At 51.8% G+C, this 18,555-nt stretch overlaps 1 protein-coding gene across 1 annotated transcript in view; it reads left to right on the top strand.

Moving 5' to 3' along the window:
* LOC133109603 (plexin-A1-like) overlaps positions 1 to 18,555 on the top strand; it is a 226,696-nt gene that overhangs the window by 158,496 nt on the left and 49,645 nt on the right. The window contains exons 11-12 of the mRNA XM_061218996.1: positions 9,405 to 9,501; positions 13,249 to 13,439. Of these exons, the coding sequence (XP_061074980.1) occupies positions 9,405 to 9,501; positions 13,249 to 13,439 (288 nt within the window). The remainder of the gene's footprint in view (positions 1 to 9,404; positions 9,502 to 13,248; positions 13,440 to 18,555) is intronic.

Raw genomic sequence — 18,555 nt, 5'->3', positions numbered from 1 at the left:
TGGATGTGTTCAGAGCAGGACAATGGAGCTGCTTAATTCTGCCCTGTCAGAGTGTTGTGTAATTAGGCTGCTCGCGCTCGCAGAGCACAATGGCGTGTTGTGACTGCGTCGTCCCGCTCCGGGGCGTCAGCACGGGGGCAGGGGGATTAGGGTGGCGTTTCCGAACGCGCCGGGCTGGAGTCTGGAGCCTCTTTTCCGCACGCGCTCAGAGGAGAGCCCGCCTGCGCGACGCTGGCTGAATCGCTGCGGTGCGACGGCGGCTAACGCCGCTAGCCGAGTGCGGCGCTAACACCCCGCGCTAGCCTTGCCCGACGACCCTGACCCTGACCGCAAGTTCCAGGATAACGACCTCTCCCCCGCCGGGCCCTGCCCTTTCCATTAAGGGGACCCAAACGTGTTCCTGCGGTTCTCCTAATAACGGTCGGAGCAGACTTACGGTGGCGTGTGAGGCACGGAGCCTAAAGGTGAGGGGGGTGGAGGGGGGGCTCTGCGTTCTGCTGCGCCTGCAAAGAGCCGAATTTCATTTGCGAGCGAGCGAGCGTACAGTAGCGCGCATCGCGACGCGGCCCCTGGCACCCACGGAAGGGTCCGGAATGAGAAGGGACAGATAATATCGCGGACGGCTCTACACCATTACCTCCCCGCTGATAAATGGCCAGCCTCCTCCATCACCCACTTTCCCTCACTTCCAGAAAAAAAGAAAGAAAAGCAGGAGGAGGAGGGGGAGGGGGGGGGGGGGTAGAGAGAAAAAAAATCTTGTCTGGAATCTTCTGCATCTATCTCGGCAGCAGCTGTTTTTAAGCAGCGACCGAGAGTATCAGGAGGGCTTGATGGGATCCAATTAAAGCGGCCGCAGATAAAATGATGATGAATTGCAGTCGGGCGGGAGAGAGACGGCCAGCACGCATCACTGCCTGTCCCCTGGACCCCGGAAGAGAGAGGGGTGGGGGGTGGGGAGCGCTTAGGTCATCAAATCGGAGGAGAAAAGGAGGGCATAGCTGTAGGGGGTGTGTGGTTCTCTCTGGAGGGGGGGGGGGGTATATATAGGAGGGGGGAGAGGAGCTCGCTGTGCTGCTCACCTGCAGCTCGAATGGCGTTCAGCCTTCCTGTACCTGTCACCACGCAGGGCCGGGGCTCAGAGAGAACGAGGCTCTGGGTGTTTGGGTTTGTGTGTTTCTGCTGGTGCTTTCGCATCTTCCTGTGTTTGAAGATGCCCTGTCAGGTGTCCCGTCCACAGATCAACAGCTTTCAGTCCAAATAAAACATTTCATTTTCTAAAGGGTCGAGTGTTTGTGGTGATCAGTGCTCACAAGTGTCGTCAAACTATAGCAGGTTTCACACAGGGCATCTTCAGTACAGATATTAGGGCCACACAGGGCAACTTCAGTACAGATATTAGGGCCACACAGGGCATCTTCAGTACAGATATTAGGGCCACACAGGGCAACTTCAGTACAGATATTAAGGCCACACAGGGCATCTTCAGTCCAGATATGAGGGCCACTCAGGCCAACTTCAGGACAGATATTAGGGCCACTCAGGGCAACTTCAGTCCAGATATTAGTGCCACACAGGGCAACTGCAGTACAGATATTAGGGCCACACAGGGCAACGTCAGGACAGATATTAGGGCCACACAGGGCAACTTCAGGACAGATATTAGGGCCACACAGGGCATCTTCATTTCAGATATTAGGGCCACACAGGGCATCTTCAGTCCAGATATTAGGGCCACACAGGGCATCTTCAGTCCAGATATTAGGGCCACACAGGGCATCTTCAGTCCAGATATTAGGGCCACACAGGGCATCTTCAGTACAGATAGCAGGGCCTATGTGCTTCTGTCACAGGTTGCTGATATCTACAATCTTCTGTGATGAGTCATGCCTGACGACACAAGCCCCTGAGCCCCTGAACCACCTTAGAGTAACAGGGACTGACCGGTCCCTTGGGCAACTTCAACATCCATTAAGGAGGAAACTAGCAACAGTATTTACCTCACGCACACGGGCAGTGACGCAGGCCAGCTTAATTAGCGGTAAGCGCGAGTCTCGTCCAACGGCAGTCGAGAATAAACTGGGCCACATGCTGGCGGAGACACGCGCAGGCCGTGTGATGCTGCTTCGGTCTCTGACGGCGCCTGCATTCGGGCGAGAGGTTACCGCGTTCAGGCGCGCTCGTAGCGCTCTCACAGGAGCAGGAGAGCAGACACGCTACAAGCGCGACAGGGCCTTACCCTCCACCTCCTCCATCCCTCTCTCCCTCCCCGTGTCCCTCTGCTCCCCCCCCTCCGCACCCTCTCACGGCCCCCTCCCCGCCCGCCCGGGCGTGGCTGTGTTTGACAGGTGACGCGGCGCTGCCTTCCCCAGCACTGTCCCCGCTAAATAAGGATTAATTGCGACCGGCCTATCTGCGTGTGGCAGGCTCTGCACTCTCCCCTCCTGTTCGGCCGTAAAGGAAAAAAAAAAAACACCTCGCGTCAGGTTTATGTAAATTTCCCCCGTGGTTCCCACTCTAATTAGCTGGATCATGCGCAAAGTTAAAAGACGACAAGTTGTCAGGAGGAGTTAGTAGAAAGGGAGGCGAGCTCGCTCCCGGTCAAATCGTCTCCCTCTCTCTTCCTCCGGCGTGGGGCGGGGGAATGGGGCTTTTTGGTGCAGTTTGTGCAGGCAGGCAGTATTTTTATTTTTTTCTCCTCTCTTTCTAAATATTTATTTTTTCATTACTAAATGGCCGGTGATAATCCCTCAAACCGCCTTCCGTAATGCAATCCTGATAGAATCCTGCAGAATCCCCTCCTGTAATTCCATAATGCAACACATTGTGACCAGACATAAATTCGATCCTGTCTGACCACCCGCATTAATCCCGTGTAGGATTACTGGGCACCCCCTGATCCTGCTTCTGTGTTTTGTGTGTGTGCACGTGTGTGTGTGTGTGTGCACGTGCGCGCACATGCATGTTCAAGTGTATATATGTGTGGCCCTACCTCAGTGCGTCTTTGTGTGTGTGCATGCATGCGAATGCGTTTGTGTGTGTGTGTATGTGTGTGTGTTTGTGTGCACCTTGCACATGCATGTTTGTGTGTGTGTGTGTGTGTGTGTGTGTGTGTGTGTGTGGGCATGCATTTGTGTGCGTGCGTGGGTGTACGTCCATGTCCATAATTGTGTCAACAGGTGATTTATCATTTTGCCTGTCCCTCCTGTTGACTTTAACAGCATCAGTAAGAACTGCTGGGATGTGCTGTTTCATGGTGCAGTGTGCAATGCAGTGACTGAACCAGGGACTCGTGTGTTCAGCAATGGTTGCGCAAACATCAACAGCATTCCACTGCGTTTGCATCAAGCTTTCTTCAGCACTGTTGCATATACACAGATTCCGATGGTCACTGGCTTTGACTACAGTCTGTGGGGGTCTTCAATTGTGAAATCCCAGCGCGGTACATTTCAGAGGTATGATTTATTTGTATAGTTCTGTTAGAAGCGACTATCGCCAAATCTCTGGTCAACATCAGTGGAGCAGGGCCTGTGTGTACAACATTCGTGTCCATGAGTAGAGTGCTTCAATGTTTCTTAAAACACGCCGTCAACACGGATACCTCAAAAGGTTCTGAGCACCCGACATGCGCCGTTGTGAGCCGTAATGGCCGCTGGAGGAGATAAGAGAATTGGGGAACAAATTGTACCGGAAGATACCCGCCCCTGCCCTTTAAAACAGCCAATGGGAGAGCAGGCAGCCGAGGCTGGTCGCGCGGGGAAGTCGAGCCCTTGGCTGGGGTTTATTTTTGGGCCGTTCACACAGGTACACCTTCAAAATGACTAATTATCTGGGTGTGACCCACACAGAAGGCGCTTCGCCCCCCCCCCCCCCCCACCCTCGCGCTCTTCCCCGGAATGGCAGCTGGCTGGTTTTGTAGCATCGGCACTTTTCCACCGGAGAGGTTCTGCATCTTCCCGGGCGCACTCGCGTTCCCGCTCCCCCCCCACCCCCCAGTCCTCCCCCTTGATCTATAGCGCTGTCAGAGCGAGCAGGGGAAGAGAATCTGGAGCACTCTCCCCTTCCCCATGTTTAATTAATCCTTCCCAGGCTCCCGGTTATTTGTTTATTTACGTCTCCTCTCGGGGGAGGGCCCCTCTCCGTATATTCCTGCCGCTAATTTGCGCCGGGGCCGTGTTCTCCGCTCTGTTAAAGAGCGCGCCCTGCGCCCCCCCCCCCCCCCCCGCTCTCTCCCCGGGCCGGGCCGGGAGGTTCCGTGTCACCGCGCCCGGTAACCTTCGTCGCCGACGTCTCTGGGCAGATTCTCCGCAGCTAGATATGAGACGACGGCAATTAGTGCGCTGAGCTTTCCAAGAACAACACAAACAGCCAAATTCAAGACAAACTCTGAGTGCCCGGCTCCAGAATGCAGATTAGTCTGGGAGCAGCTGAGCAAAAAAAAAACACTGCTCCCAACAGTCATCTTCTCTCTGCTGCAGGAAATCCTGTCTGCCTTCAACCGGCTTTTTTCTGTTGTTAGAAAGATCACTGTTAATTGCTGCTGTCTAATATTTTGTATAAAGAATACCTTTTGTACATTATATGTGTACACACTCACAGGCTGACACACACACACACACGTTGTCAGACTGAATATATTAACGATGCAAATGAATCTAACACATTGCATGAATTAACAAGCTATTCATCAGAATTTATCTTTCCATAGCAAAATTCAGACTGAATTCAGAAAATAATTCCTATTAGGGAGGGAAAAAAAGGATTTGGCGTTAAGACAGCAGTGCACTATTGTTAATCTTTGTTCAAGATCAGACTGAACCATCTGGAGGTGTGTGTGCGTGCATGCGTGTGTGTACTCTCACCTAATCAGGAAATTGACTTTTTTGTTTCTCTGAGTGGCTTCGTATATTTTATTTATAGTCTTGAAAAATACTCCTCCTCTCTCTTACCTTCTGAAGAGTTTTAATTAATTTAAATAATGCAATAGTTTTTGATTGTATTACTGGTGTATGAATATTGAATGTGGAATTAGGTTTAACGCATGACATCTCCGCCGTGCCGTCGTGCGGAAGAGGATTCGCCGTTTCTCCACGGCAACAGAGCGTGTCTACACGATGCAGCAGCTGCCAGACGTAAAACGCTGCCTGGGTGTCCGTTTGGGCACGGAGAGTGCCTCTGCAGTATCCCAAACACCCCGACGCCCAACCCCTAACCCCCAACGCCCCAAACCCCCAACGCCCCGACCCCTAACCCCCAACACCCCGACCGCCAACACCCCGACCCCAAACCCCCAACACCCAACGCCCAGACCCCAAACCCCCAACGCCCCGACCCCTAACCCCCAACGCCCAGACCAGCCCCCGTCTCACCGTATCACTGGCATGTAACACGCGTGTGAATAAGTCATGAGCGCGTTTGTGTGTTGAGAAAACACAGCTTCCCCGCTGCAAACGCCACCTGAGCGGGCAGGGCGGCCATTTTAAACTTTAATCAGTCTTCGCCTCGATGAGAGAGAGCCGTACTGCTGACCGGCGGGGTGGAGGGGAGCGTCTCGCCCATATCGGGGGGTGTAAACAAGCGGGCGTGGCGCGTGTGGACACGGCTGTGCGGCGCGTTAGGCGTGTTCGGCCGAGAGGGACCGCGGCGGCCGTGCCGCTGATCCATCTCGGGTCCCTGCTCTGACGCGGCCGGAGGGGAGCTGAGCGTGGCTCTGGGAAACGGCCGTTGTTTATTTGTGAGCGGTTTGGGGACGGTTTGAGGGAGAACCCCTCTGGCTGTAGACCTGGGGGCTGACTGGGACTGGGGCCCGGGCCCCCGGCCCCCGGGGCCTGGCCGGTGCTGCACTGCGGTTCCCAGGCGTGCTGGGTGGTCTCTGCGCTCGGGGGGGCTCACGGGAGAGGAGCGGCGGGGGGGTTGAGTGTTGGGAGGCAGAACACATTTGATTACTCTGCAGGAGATGTGCTACAGGCACGGTGACGCATGGAGAGAGAGAGGCTCGGGAGAGGAAAGCAAGAGCGAGAGAATTGTGTGTGTGTGTGTGTGTGTGTGTGTGTGTGTGTGCCTGTGTGTGTGCGTGTGTGTGTGCGTGTGTGTGTGCGTGTGTGTGTATGTGTGTGTGAGTGTGTGTGTCTGTGTGTGCGTGTGTGTGTGTATATACACACTATGTTTGAGAATGTCTCCGTGTGTTTGTGTGTGGCAATGTGTGTGTATTCAGTATATCCCTCTGTTTGGGAATGTGAGTGTTTGTATGTCATGTGTGTGCTTGTACTGTCTGTGTGTTTGGGTATGTGATTGTATTTGGGTTTATGGGAATGTATATGTGCTTCTGGTGGGGGGGGGTGCGGGGTGCGGGGTGCAGGGTGCAGGGTGCGGGCCTGGTAGCGGGGGTGCAGGGCGTCTCCGGGGACCGGGTCCAGGCTGCTAATAAATGTTAGGACAGCTGAAGCTGGGTGGCAGGGGAGGAGACGGGCGGGGCCAAATGAGACATGTCAGAGAACAAATTGAAAATGCCAATTTCACTTACTCTTCAGCATCGCTCTTCACGCCTAAATTCTGCCACTTATTTCATGTGTAAATTAATGGCCTCCACTCGGTAATTTGGATTTACCAGCCATCTTTCTCCCAGCCTCTCTCTCCGTCTCTCTCCCCCTCCCCCCCCCCCCATCGCCTTTCCCCCCCCCTCTCTCTCTCCACCTTGTATAAACAGATATTGAAGCGGAGTGCTTTTTCAGATGCGCAGATTTCTTTTAAGACATATTTTCTCTTGTTTTCCTCCGCCCTGAAGCCGCTCTCTCCATCCAGTCTTTTTTTTTTTTTCCTTCGCCGCATCTTTTCAGGAGGAAAAAAGGTGTTAAGAGGCAGGAAGCTTGTGAAAGCCTCTTCCGCATGAACGTTCGGTATAAATGAGTCCGGCGTGTAAACGTACAGTGAAATCCCCGCTCGCTGCCCCGGCGCTCCCGCGAAACGCATGACGTCTGTAAAAGAGACGGTGTAACTCCGAGAGACGTCTTCCTCCCGGTGTCGAGCGGCGTGAAACAGACCTCTCGCCGCGGCTTCGCTGCTTGAGGTTTCATCAGCGGTTGATTAATTAGAGAAATCGGCCGACCCGTTCATCAAAGTGAAATTTCTCCCCGGGCCGTCTGTTGAACTTTGGTAGCCTCTGCGTTCACGCGTGTGCGCACGCTGTATTCGCGTGTTAGCATGAGCGCGTGTGCGTTGGGAGTGCTTGTTTTTCGCGTGCCAGTTTGTGAGCTGCTCCGTGGGTGGTCGCTTGTCACTTTTGTACCTCATCGTTCCTCATCAACTCTACCCTCTGCAGGGAAAACGAAAACGCTTCCATTTTCTGCACCAGTAGTGTGTGTGTGTGTGTGTGTGTGCGCGTGTGTGTGTGTGTGTGTGTGTGTTTGTGTGTGTGTGTGTGTGTGTGTGTGTGTGTGTGTGTGTGTGTGTGTGTATTTGTGTGTGTGTGTGTGTGTGTGTGTCTGTGTCTGTGACAGAGGGGCAGAGGTAACCTCTTATTTGGGTAGAGTGTCTCTGAGTGTGTGTGTGTGTGTGTGTGCGTGCATGTGTGTGTGTTTGCATGCGTGAGTGAGTGCATGTGTGTGTGTGCCTGTGCCTGTGCCTGTGTCTGTGTGTGTGTGCGTATGCGTATGCGTATATGTGTCTCTGAGTGCGTGTGTGTGTCTGTCTGTGTGTGTGGGTTCTGTGATAGAGGGGCAGAGGTCCCCTCTTATTTGGGTAGAGTGTGTCTGAGAGTGACCCCAGCATTGGCAGACAGGGGAAGCAGCAGCTCCATTCTCCAGCTAATGGGGACATGAGCAGGTCTGAGTGCAGCAGTGCAGCCTCATCATCAAGGCCTTTCTGCCTTCCGGCTGGCCGAGGCGTTGGCGGTGATTGGTCGGAGCGGAGCCGGCCTTCGGGAAGCGTCGGGGGTTGTCCTTGCCGGGCTCCTGGTCAGCCTCTCGTTGGCGGGAGAGGCGGGCATCAGGTGTTGGAGGAAGTCATGCCCCAGAAAGGAAGAGAGCGCGTGTATCTTTTCAGGAAAAGAAAGTGAGGAGAGCCATGGGACTCCAGCAGAGAATCTACAGAACAGCCACTGGCTCTTTTTAAAACTTTCTGACATGTTTAAAAACTTTGTGACTGGAAAAAGACTTCGCTTCCCTTTTAAAGTAGGTCATAAATAGCATGTGAGGGGAGGCTGTGCCGACTGCACTCTGAATACACAGCAAAAAAATGCTTCTAAATGTTTCTAAAGGCGGTGTACACCTTCATGCTTTCATACATTTATGTATTTGTCAAATAAATATGAGCATGAAAATGGCTTCTCGTTGAAGACGACGTGCAGAGGGTGTATATGAAAATAATGTTTGCTGACAAGCCATTCAACCCATCAAGTGATTTACTCAGCCTTACCAACATCCATCATTCCCAGGACTTATCCATGCATCTGTGTCATACAGGACCTGTTCATGTAGTCCTCATAGAGCACGTCATAAGTTAACCCTTTGAGGCAGGGGTGTCAAGCTCCAGTCCTGGAGGGCCGCAGTGTCTGCTGTTTTTTGGTGTGTTTCAGCCCGAGAGACACATTTCAAAGTATTTAATCGGCTAAAGAGTCCACACACCTTGTTCGCAAGGCCTTAATTGGCTGCTGATTGAAAGGAAACCACAAATACCAGCAGACACCGTGGCCCTCCAGGACTGGAATTTGACTCCCCTGCTTTAAGGTGTCAGATCACAAATATGTGATTAGAATGTTCTTAACTGAAGTCACTTCTGGTCATTGAAAGCGATAGAGTCCTGAAACGCTGACTTAGAACATAGAAACGCGAAACGTTCCCGAAAAGCCCGACCCTCTGTCAAGTGTTAAATTGTGGTGGTGACTCACGACGGTAACGCTCTGTGCGTGGCCCTCGTGAGACAGCCGTCAGTCCTGTGAGGAGGTTCTGGTAGCGCGGCGAGCGTGTCGGCGGCTCACGGCGAGCAGACAGGCCGCGCGGGGAACGGCAGCCATTTAATGGCGAGCGGCGTCTCCCGAATCCGACTTCAGCGAAGCGCGCGTCGTTTAAGGAAGCGGTCATCTGTGTGTGCCCCTCCCAATGAGCCGATTCACCCAACGCCCGGGCGGGAAAACGGCATTCTCTTCCAAAAGAGTTCGAGTCAACTTCTTTGTAAAGAATGCTTGGCATCGGTTGACTGGGAGAGGAAATAAACAATGTCGTTTGATGTCTGGGTTGCGCAGGGCACCTGTCTTAATACACCAGACAAAATGAGTCATCCTGAAATGTGCCTGCGCTCTGCGCGAGTGCGTTTATGTTTCGTGTTCAAGGGTCGACGAGCGCTTTTGCGTTGAGGGAGTTGTGCACCTGCACTCCGTTTTAACAGGGTCCTTGTGTCTTTGTGTGTTTCAGTATGACTACGAGGGCAATGACATCAGCGACCTGCCCGTGGACCTGTCGGTCGTGTGGAACGGAAACTTTGTCATCGACAACCCCTACAACACCCAAGGTAACACAACCCCTACAACATCCAGGGTAACACAACCCCTACAACATCCAAGGTAACACAACCCCTACAACATCCAAGGTAACACAACCCCTACAACATCCAAGGTAACACAACCCCTACAACATCCAAGGTAGCACAACCCCTGCAACATCCAAAGTAACACAACCCCTACAGCATCCAAGGTAACACAACCCCTACAACATCCAAGGTAACACAACCCCTACAACATCCAAGGTAACACAACCCCTACAACATCCAGGGTAACACAACCCCTACAACATCCAGGGTAACGCAACCCCTACGACATCCAAGGTAACACAACCCCTACAACATCCAAGGTAACACAACCCCTACAACATCCAGGGTAACACAACCCCTACAACATCCAGGGTAACACAACCCCTACAACATCCAAGGTAACACAACCCCTACAACATCCAAGGTAACACAACCCCTACAACATCCAAGGTAACACAACCCCTACAACATCCAGGGTAACACAACCCCTACAACATCCAAGGTAACACAACCCCTACAACATCCAAGGTTACACAACCCCTACAACATCCAAGGTAACTCCCCTCAACAACCTGCCCACCCTATTTCCTGCTACTGCAGAAACTCACCACACAGGAATAGGCACTGACCACAGTTTGGAGGACAGGTGTGTAACTCACCACAGGAATACACTCTGACCACAGTTTGGAGGACAGGTCTGTAACTCACCACAGGAATACACTGACCACAGTTTGGGGGACAGGTGTGTAACTCACCACAGGAATACACGCTGACCACAGTTTGGGGGACAGGTGTGTAACTCACCACAGGAATACACTCTGACCACAGTTTGGGGGACAGGTGTGTAACTCACCACAGGAATACACTCTGACCACAGTTTGGGGGACAGGTCCTAAACTCACCACAGGAATACACTCTGACCACAGTTTGGGGGACAGGTCTGTAGGGAGGGACGAGGAAATGACCCGTCAGAGCTGTGAATCTTCGGCCACCTCATGTCTTCCCAGCTGGGGTTCTTGATATCCTGTCAGTCAATGAATCGGCTGTTAATTTCCTGTCTGCGTTTAAAGACTCTCGGGGTGCCCATCACTGTTAGCTAGGAGGGAGAAGAGATGAGTGGGATATCTGGAAAAGTCTCTCACTTTAGACTGATTACCCGCACCTGGGGATCAGGGCTACAGACCTCAAAGCCGATTGGACAACCCGGCTATCACATAAAATTTCTATGACATCAGCTTTCGATAAGATTGTAGCGACATTACATGCACATTCTTCGAATGGCGATCTTAATATCTGTACTGATTTGTAGCACTGTATAGCAGGTGCTTTGGAAATCGCAAATGTCGTTTAATAATATGGTCTTGGTTTTACAGCAGAGTATGCGGCTCTGCTGTACCCTGTCCTAATGAGATACGCAGGCTATTCGGTGGATGGCCCTGAATGTTTTCACCCGGGGTAGATATGAGGTTTGGGAAGGGAAAATAATGGGACGCGTTTAACGACTGCAATATGTAACGGCAATAAAGGGCTGTCATTTCCTTAATGCCTGTTCCCCGTAATGATGTGGAAGGACACTGCGGCTTGGCCGGAGTTTTTCTAAACGCCGAGCTCGCTGACCTTTCCGAAGAGGAGCGGCAGGATCGAACTCGCATCAACTTAATTACTGACCGCGGCTCCACTGCGCCCGTGTAACCACCACGCACTCAGCCTCCGCCGCACGGCAGCGGGGCGGACGGCGTTTCGCCGGATGCGGCAGAGTGCCACGCCGTGCGGCTCCGAAGAGCCCACTCAGTGTGTTTGCTGTGAGAGAGCCGCGTTGTTAATAATGAATGTACATGTTGTGTTCTTGCCGTGCGGAGGCTGCCTACGGTGGGGCTGGTGGGACGGTGGTAGGGGGTTCATTGTTGGGTGAGGCTCTGTCGTCGGTCCCTTGGGAAGGGACGTTTCGGCTGAATTGCTCTGCTAGGTCCGCCGCTCCTGTATGTGAGCTGGGCTGGGTCAGGGACAGGCCGCTGCATGGCTGGAATCAATAAGCACAGACTGAGATGCTGAGCTGTGGAGCGTACTGTGCTCTACGTTAATGAGCTGTTAATGTGTGCACTGCAGCACTGTTTTAGTGGAGCCGTGACTGTATATTTACTGTGCCTTTAATATCAGGATTGTATTATTATTGGTTGTAGTATTAGTATTATTATTGTTATTATTTGTTGTTGTAGTCATAGTAGTATTAGCTGTAGTAGTACTGGTGGTTGTAGTATTTTTTCGCAGAATTAATAGCAATAGTAGTACTGGTGATATTCTTTTGTTGTAATAGTATCAGTAGTAATAACTGTAGTATAGCAGTTGTACTGTTTGTGGTAGTATTTTGTTATTGTAGTAGCAGCAGTAGCAGTAGTAATAGTTGTAGTATTGCAGTAGTAGTACTGTTCGTGGTAGTATTTTCTTGTAGCAGTAACCGTAGTAATAGCTGTAGTATAGCAGCAGTAGTACAGTTTGTGGTAGTATTTTGTTATAGTAGTAGCAGCAGTAGTAATAGTTGTAGTATTGCAGTAGTAGCAGCAGTAGTAATAGTTGTAGTAGTGCAGTAGTAATAGTAGTTGTAGTATTGCAGTAGTAATAGCAGTAGTTGTAGTATTGCAGTAGTAATAGCAGTAGTTGTAGTATTGCAGTCGTAATAGCAGTAGTTGTACTGGTAGTGGTAGTATTTGTTGTATGTATAGTATGAGCAGGTCTGTAGCTGTTCTATAGCGCAGTGAGCAGGTCTGTAGCTGTTCTATGGCGCAGTGAGCAGGTCTGTAGCTGTTCTATAGCGCAGTGAGCAGGTCTGTAGCTGTTCTATAGCGCAGTGAGCAGGTCTGTAGCTGTTCTATAGCGCAGTGAGCAGGTCTGTAGCTGTTCTATAGCGCAGTGAGCAGGTCTGTAATGTGTGCGGGAGATGAGCAGTGCGTTGTGGCTGTGGATAGACCTACGGTCTCCTCCGCGGGCCTCAGCCCCGCCCCGCAAAATGTCCCTGAGTCATCCGTCTCTGCCAGCCCCACGGAAAGAGAGATGTGCGCCGCTGTAGCGGGGAAATGTTAGCGTAATTGCATCATTAATTCACTTCAGTTTAATTAGCGCCGGGTTACTTTTAAGCCTAACCGTGACGAAAAAGATTAGGGGCGGGCCACGGCTGATGAGGAACTCGGGTCTCTTCTGAAGTCCGTGGACATCTCACCAATCCCCCTCGCAGGGGTTCCCCCCCCAAACACATAAACACATCCCACTTATCTCCACTGTGCTAGAACAGCTCATCACTGCTCATCTCCACTGTGCTAGAACATCACTGCTCATCTCCACTGTGCTAGAACATCACTGTTCATCTCCACTGTGCTAGAACATCACGGTCATCCTGCACAGAGGCCATGGCAGAAGGCCTGCATTCGATTGCATTTTCTTTCTCCATAAAAGAAAAAAGTTTTTATCTCTGTAAGACACTTTGAGTGTGTAAATGTATCTTTACGCAGGTCTTCCCATGACATGACCCTCAGAATCGAGCACGTGTATTCTCTCCTCCGCTCTGCTCTGCACAGGGGCCAGCTCATCCCGTCTATCTTCTCACAACCCTTTCTCTTTCACACGGCCCAGGACCGGACGTCCGCTGGCCGTAATGCGTTTGCGTGTGAGCCCTCCTCACCTCTGCCCCCCCTCCTCTCTCCCCCAGCTCACCTCTGCCCCCCCTCTCTCCCCCAGCTCACCTGTACAAGTGCTACGCGCTGCGGGACAGCTGTGGCATGTGCCTGAAGGCCGACTCGCGCTTCGACTGCGGCTGGTGCGTGCAGGAGAAGAAGTGCTCCCTGCGACAGGAGTGCGCCCCCCTGGAGAGCTCCTGGATGCACGCCGCCGCCGGGAACAGCCTCTGCACACACCCCAAAATCACCAAGGTGAGGCGCTGCGGAGGCAGAAGAGAGGGGGAGAACAGAGCGGGGAGGGGAGGCACAGAGACAGACAGAGAGAGGCACCCTGGAGACTGGAAGGCGCAGATGGGAAGAACTGGGGGTGGGTGCCTTGGAGGAAAGTGTATCTGGGTGATGTGATGGGAAATGACGGATGCTGTTACTGCGTGTATGATGTGTGTGGTGTGTGGTGTGTGTGTGTGTGTGTGTGTGTGTGTGTGTGTGTGTGTGGGGGGGGGGGTATGATTGTGTGTCGGTTCATATCTGCGTGTGTGATTGGTGGGGATATTGATGTGTATGTGGGGGGGATAGGGTGCGTGGGGGCTAACTGTGTGTGTGTGTGTGTGTGTGTGTGTGTGTGAGAAAGAGAGAGAGAGAGTGTGCATGTATGTGTTCGTGTGACTGTGTATGAATATATGTGTGTGACTGCGTTTGTATTTGTCTGTGTGTGACTGTGAGTGTCTGTCTGTGCGTGCGTGTGTGAGTGTGTATGTGTATGTATGTATGTGTGTGTGACTGTGTTTGTGTGTGTGTGTGTGTGTGTGTGTGTGTGTGTGTGTGTGTGTGTGTGTGTGTGTGTGTGTGTGTGTGTGTGTGTATGTATGTGTGTGTGTGACTGAGAGAGAGTGCGCATGTTTACACGTGTGACTGTGCGTGTGAGAGAGGCTGGTCCAGGCCATCTGTTGCGCAGGGTGTCCGCAGCAGGGACAGGAGTCTGGCTGCAGACCAGGGCATTGTCCCCCCCCCCCCCCCCAGTCCACCCTGTCACCTGGCTGTCAGAGCACATCAGGGCCCAGACTGAGCGCGCTCACACTGACACTGTTCCAGCAACCGTCTCCCGCCTCTCCCTTATCGCCTGTGGACTCTGGCACAGTGGAGCGCCTTGCCTGGCTTAACCAATTTATTTATTCTTCGCAGCATTGTTTGCATACGAACATTCAGCTCAGCGCCGGGTAAAAGCGCGATGGTTTTCATCCAGCTCCCAGACTTTTTCTAAAACCATGAATTCCAGATAGCGGTAGGAGTAATTGGGGCAGCAGCGCAGAGAGACCTAATCCCTGTGGTAATATGCTCAGTTATCACTGTGAGCCCTAGGGCTGGAGAAGGTGGGGGAGACGCCATTTTAAAGTAGAAAGCCTGTCGGAGATGCCGTTGAAGAGTGGGGCAACCGTACTGTTTGCGTTCAAATGCGTCTCGTAGGGAGGATATTTCTGTTTCAGTAGGCCAGTAGGAACAGCAAGATTTCTTCCAAAGTGCAGTGCACAGCAACAGAAACATTAAAATCAAATCCACGGGACGCATGACTGTTTTGGAAAATGGTCGCCTCGTAGTACCCAGCCGTGCTGTACATTGCGGCTGTGGGAGGATTCCAGATTTATAGGGCTCATGGAAGACTTGTGTCAGAAATATGTATATTTTGGTGGCCTGGCGCCCATCACTGTCCAGTTGTAGTCACTTTTCCGCTTTTGAGTGTTCAAATGTTGTCCCTCAGTTTGCCCCAAACTGGTATTATCTGATTTAAACATGTATGAGCATTACTGCACATATATGCATTCTGCCTATAGGTTTACAGGCACTTATAACACTGTTATTACAGTACTGCAGGTGCACTGAATGCTTATTACATTTTATGAGAAGCTGTGAATGTGGTATAAACACTTCTGAAAAAGGAAATCTGTTACTGGCTGCCACACTGAAATATTATTTATAGTTGTTATTTTAAAATGTCAGACGGGGTCATTGTGATCCCTATTTATGTAATGATTGTATTTTGAATCTCTAAGTCTGTTGATAATTGTTGTGTTTCAATGCTTCTTGTTGTGCCAAATGGTGACACTTCAGTTTTTGGCCTATCTCATGTGAAAACTGCCTCCAAAAGCCTGACACAGGGAAAATTTTGAGTCGTCAGAAATCTCTCCGAAGCTCGTACGCTCCTGGCAGGGGCTCCCAGAGGCTATTATCCGGGCTGTGACAATGTGGCACAACCCACAGCGCTACGATTTCAGCACGCAAATGGTTTTTTAAATAAAAAAGGCACAGCCAAAATGCAGTTCCCTTAAATGGTGTGGAGCGTCGGTTCCTGCCCTGCTCTGGCGGTAGGTTGGAGAAATCGGGGTGCCACACACTGTTGCTTCACGCGAGGGGTCGTCTGTCACCTTTAGAGACACTCTCTCCAGCTCAGCCGTCCTCCCGCATGAAAAGATTTTACTGTACTGTGCACAGTTCCGGCACGTTCAGCCATTAATTGAATATTACTCCATCTGTTTCACAGCTCTCTCTCTCTCTCTCTCTCTCTCTCTCTCTCTCCAAATAAAGCCTCCCCTTTCCGCCGATCCCACTCTCTTTTCTGTTCTCTCGCTCTCTCGCCGGCTTTATTAGCGAATGGATTAACCAGTAATTTCATTAGGAATGGAGCGTTTAACTGGGATTTTAACTCTTATTTAACTGGATAGCGAACCCCCCCCCCCCCCCCCTCCCTCTTGAGCTCTTGTAAATGTTACCCAACCCCCCCCCCTTCCACCCCCTCATCGTTCTTCATTGCTGCCAGATGTTAAGTGACTAATGGGCGAGTTAGCTCATCTTCGATTGACATTTCCACTGCCGGGTGTAATGGATTCAGTTATGATACAGTATTGTGTCTCCGCATTTGGAAGGCAGTGCATAAAATGAAGGATCGCCATCTTCATGCATTGTAGCGCAGCTGTTTGAAGCTGTGCTGGGGAAGACCATATTGTGGAGGTGAGAGTTTACAGCACGCTTGTTCAGCGTTGGTCTCGGGGGGGGTCTCCAAACCGCAGGTGTCCCCAGCTCCCTTTAAAGCACTAAAACCCTCAAGCCTGGCGATGGGCACTTCATTCCTTAAGTGAATTCACCCCAATTAGGCGAGTTAGGAGTTTCAGCAGTCAGTAAAAAAAAGTCTGTAGAGTCTGGCTGAAATATTCTGTAAACATCCAGGTGGGGGCAGCGGTTGTTGCAGAAGGCTGGGTTTTGAAGCGGATCGCTTTTTTTGGACAGAGCGTTGCGTAGTTTCTCGAGCTCAGTCCAGAACGCGGCATTCCCCCCCTCAAAGCGGTGGGATGAAGGCATTGGCTGCATCACTGGCCAACCAACCGAGAGCCTGCCCCGGGTGTGGTGCGTTTACCTTGGCTGGAGCTCCTCCGCTTACCGCTACCCTGTTTCCTCCTGGGGACGGAGCGCGTTCCCACAGGCTACAGTTATCAGCCTGTGATAGCGGCTAGCGCTAGCGTTCTCCCACAGTACCGCGCCCTGGAGTGTGTGAAATAATCACCAGCTCTAGGGCGGGTTTCCCGTGAGAACGCAGCGCCTCGGCTGCGTTCTGTTTGGTGTTCTGTTAGCCGTACCTTTAGAGGAGCAACTGCCCACTCCAGTGTTCATTAAAATATGCAGTTATTTTTGGGGAAAGGAATGTTCCTGTGAGTGCTTCCTGACGGGAGAGGCGGAACTTCAGTGAGGGTTGGAGAGCTAGAGGCCTGAAGAGAAAGTGAATCCTAGCCCTACCTAGGTCCCTCCATACCTCCATACAACTGCAGAGAAAAGGTGTGACTCTGAGGGGCTGGTGATAGGCAGGATATCTCCCTGCTTCTAGCCGGCCTTCCTTCAAATGGCAGTCCTGATTAATCCCGCCATTTTGGCTCAGATGGGAGGGGGTTGGACGGAAGTGTTGAGGTAATCGTTACAGGTCAGATGTTGCATAGCTCCTTCTGTGGAAAATACATCTCGGCAAAAGCATTTTTTTCAGATTCATGAAATTGTTCTACAGCCTTTTAGTGATGGCTGACCCGGCATATGCCTAGTACGTACAACCAAAAAAAACGCTTTTTCATCTGATTTAGTTTTCTAATGCCTGTCGAATTGTTCTGGGTGACCTTGAAATAAGTAAGTGCATTTGAAAAATGCGAAAATCAATTGTGAAGTGGAAGAGTGGACGCGCTTTTCAAGTTATCGCCCCAGGCGCGTGTTATGCGGGCGGGGTAATTGGTGGAGGGAGATCTGCGGGTTAATACGTTCGCGGCCGTTTGGAAGGGTTCCTGCGGTTTCTTCTTGGTCTGAAGACTGCTGATGTGTTTCAGTCAGAACGGAAAGGCGAAGAAGCATCAAGGTTAATCTCGTCTCAGCCCCCTCACCCCCTCTCCCTCTCCATTTGCGAACAGCCAGTCGCATTTCAGAAGCCCTCGGAAACCAATTAAAGGCCAGCTTGTTTTGCCCTCGCTGGTTCTGCTCTCTGTGAAAGGCCAGTGCTTTTGCTGCCAGGTCCTGCTCCCTCCAGTATTGTTTAGCTGCAGCTCTTAGTGGGGAGCCCCGGAGATCAAATGCACAGGCACACAAATGTGTGTAGACACACACACACACGCAAACATACACGCATGCTTGCACGCAGACATGCGTACACATGCGCGCACATAGTGTACACGCTCGCGCACACACACACACACAGAAACATGCTCACTCTCTCTCACACACACACACAGAAACACACTCACTCTCTCACGCACACACACATACACAGACTCATACACACACACTCACACACACACACACAGATACACACACACACACACATATACACACACACACACACACACACACACTCACACACAGAAAGCACACCAGTAGCAGTGACTGAAGGGGGAGGGGGGGGGGGGTTGTGTGTTTGTCCAGCCCACTCTGATACAGCAGCTACCATACCATTTCTCTTCAGAGAAATGACCCTTCTTCCCCGCTGCGGAGAGCCCTCCTCTCCCTCATCCGCCACGCGTTCCCGCGGCTCCCTCTCCACCTGACGGGGGCGGCTCGGCACAGCGCGGCCATAACGCGATTTGTTTGGCGGAATCATCCCTCATAAAGCGACAGGTGTGGCGCGACAGAACAAATATTGTGACTGATGCGCAGCGCGGCGACAACAATCAGCGCATAATTACGGGTAATTTCCCAGCCCCGGCTATTCCTTTTCATCAGGGCCCACCGACGTCCGCCAAACAACGGCCAGCTGCAACCGCCGGCCCAATCAGCGCTCTTTCATTACCGCCGACACCGGCCACAATCACCGCGCCGCGATGACACATCCGCAGAGCCGCGGGGAGAC

Source organism: Conger conger, chromosome 14 (genome assembly GCF_963514075.1).
Source record: "Conger conger chromosome 14, fConCon1.1, whole genome shotgun sequence".
In the NCBI taxonomy this organism is placed as follows: domain Eukaryota; kingdom Metazoa; phylum Chordata; class Actinopteri; order Anguilliformes; family Congridae; genus Conger; species Conger conger.
Note: the sequence above shows the minus strand (reverse complement) of the source record. Positions and strands in the feature narration are given on the sequence as shown.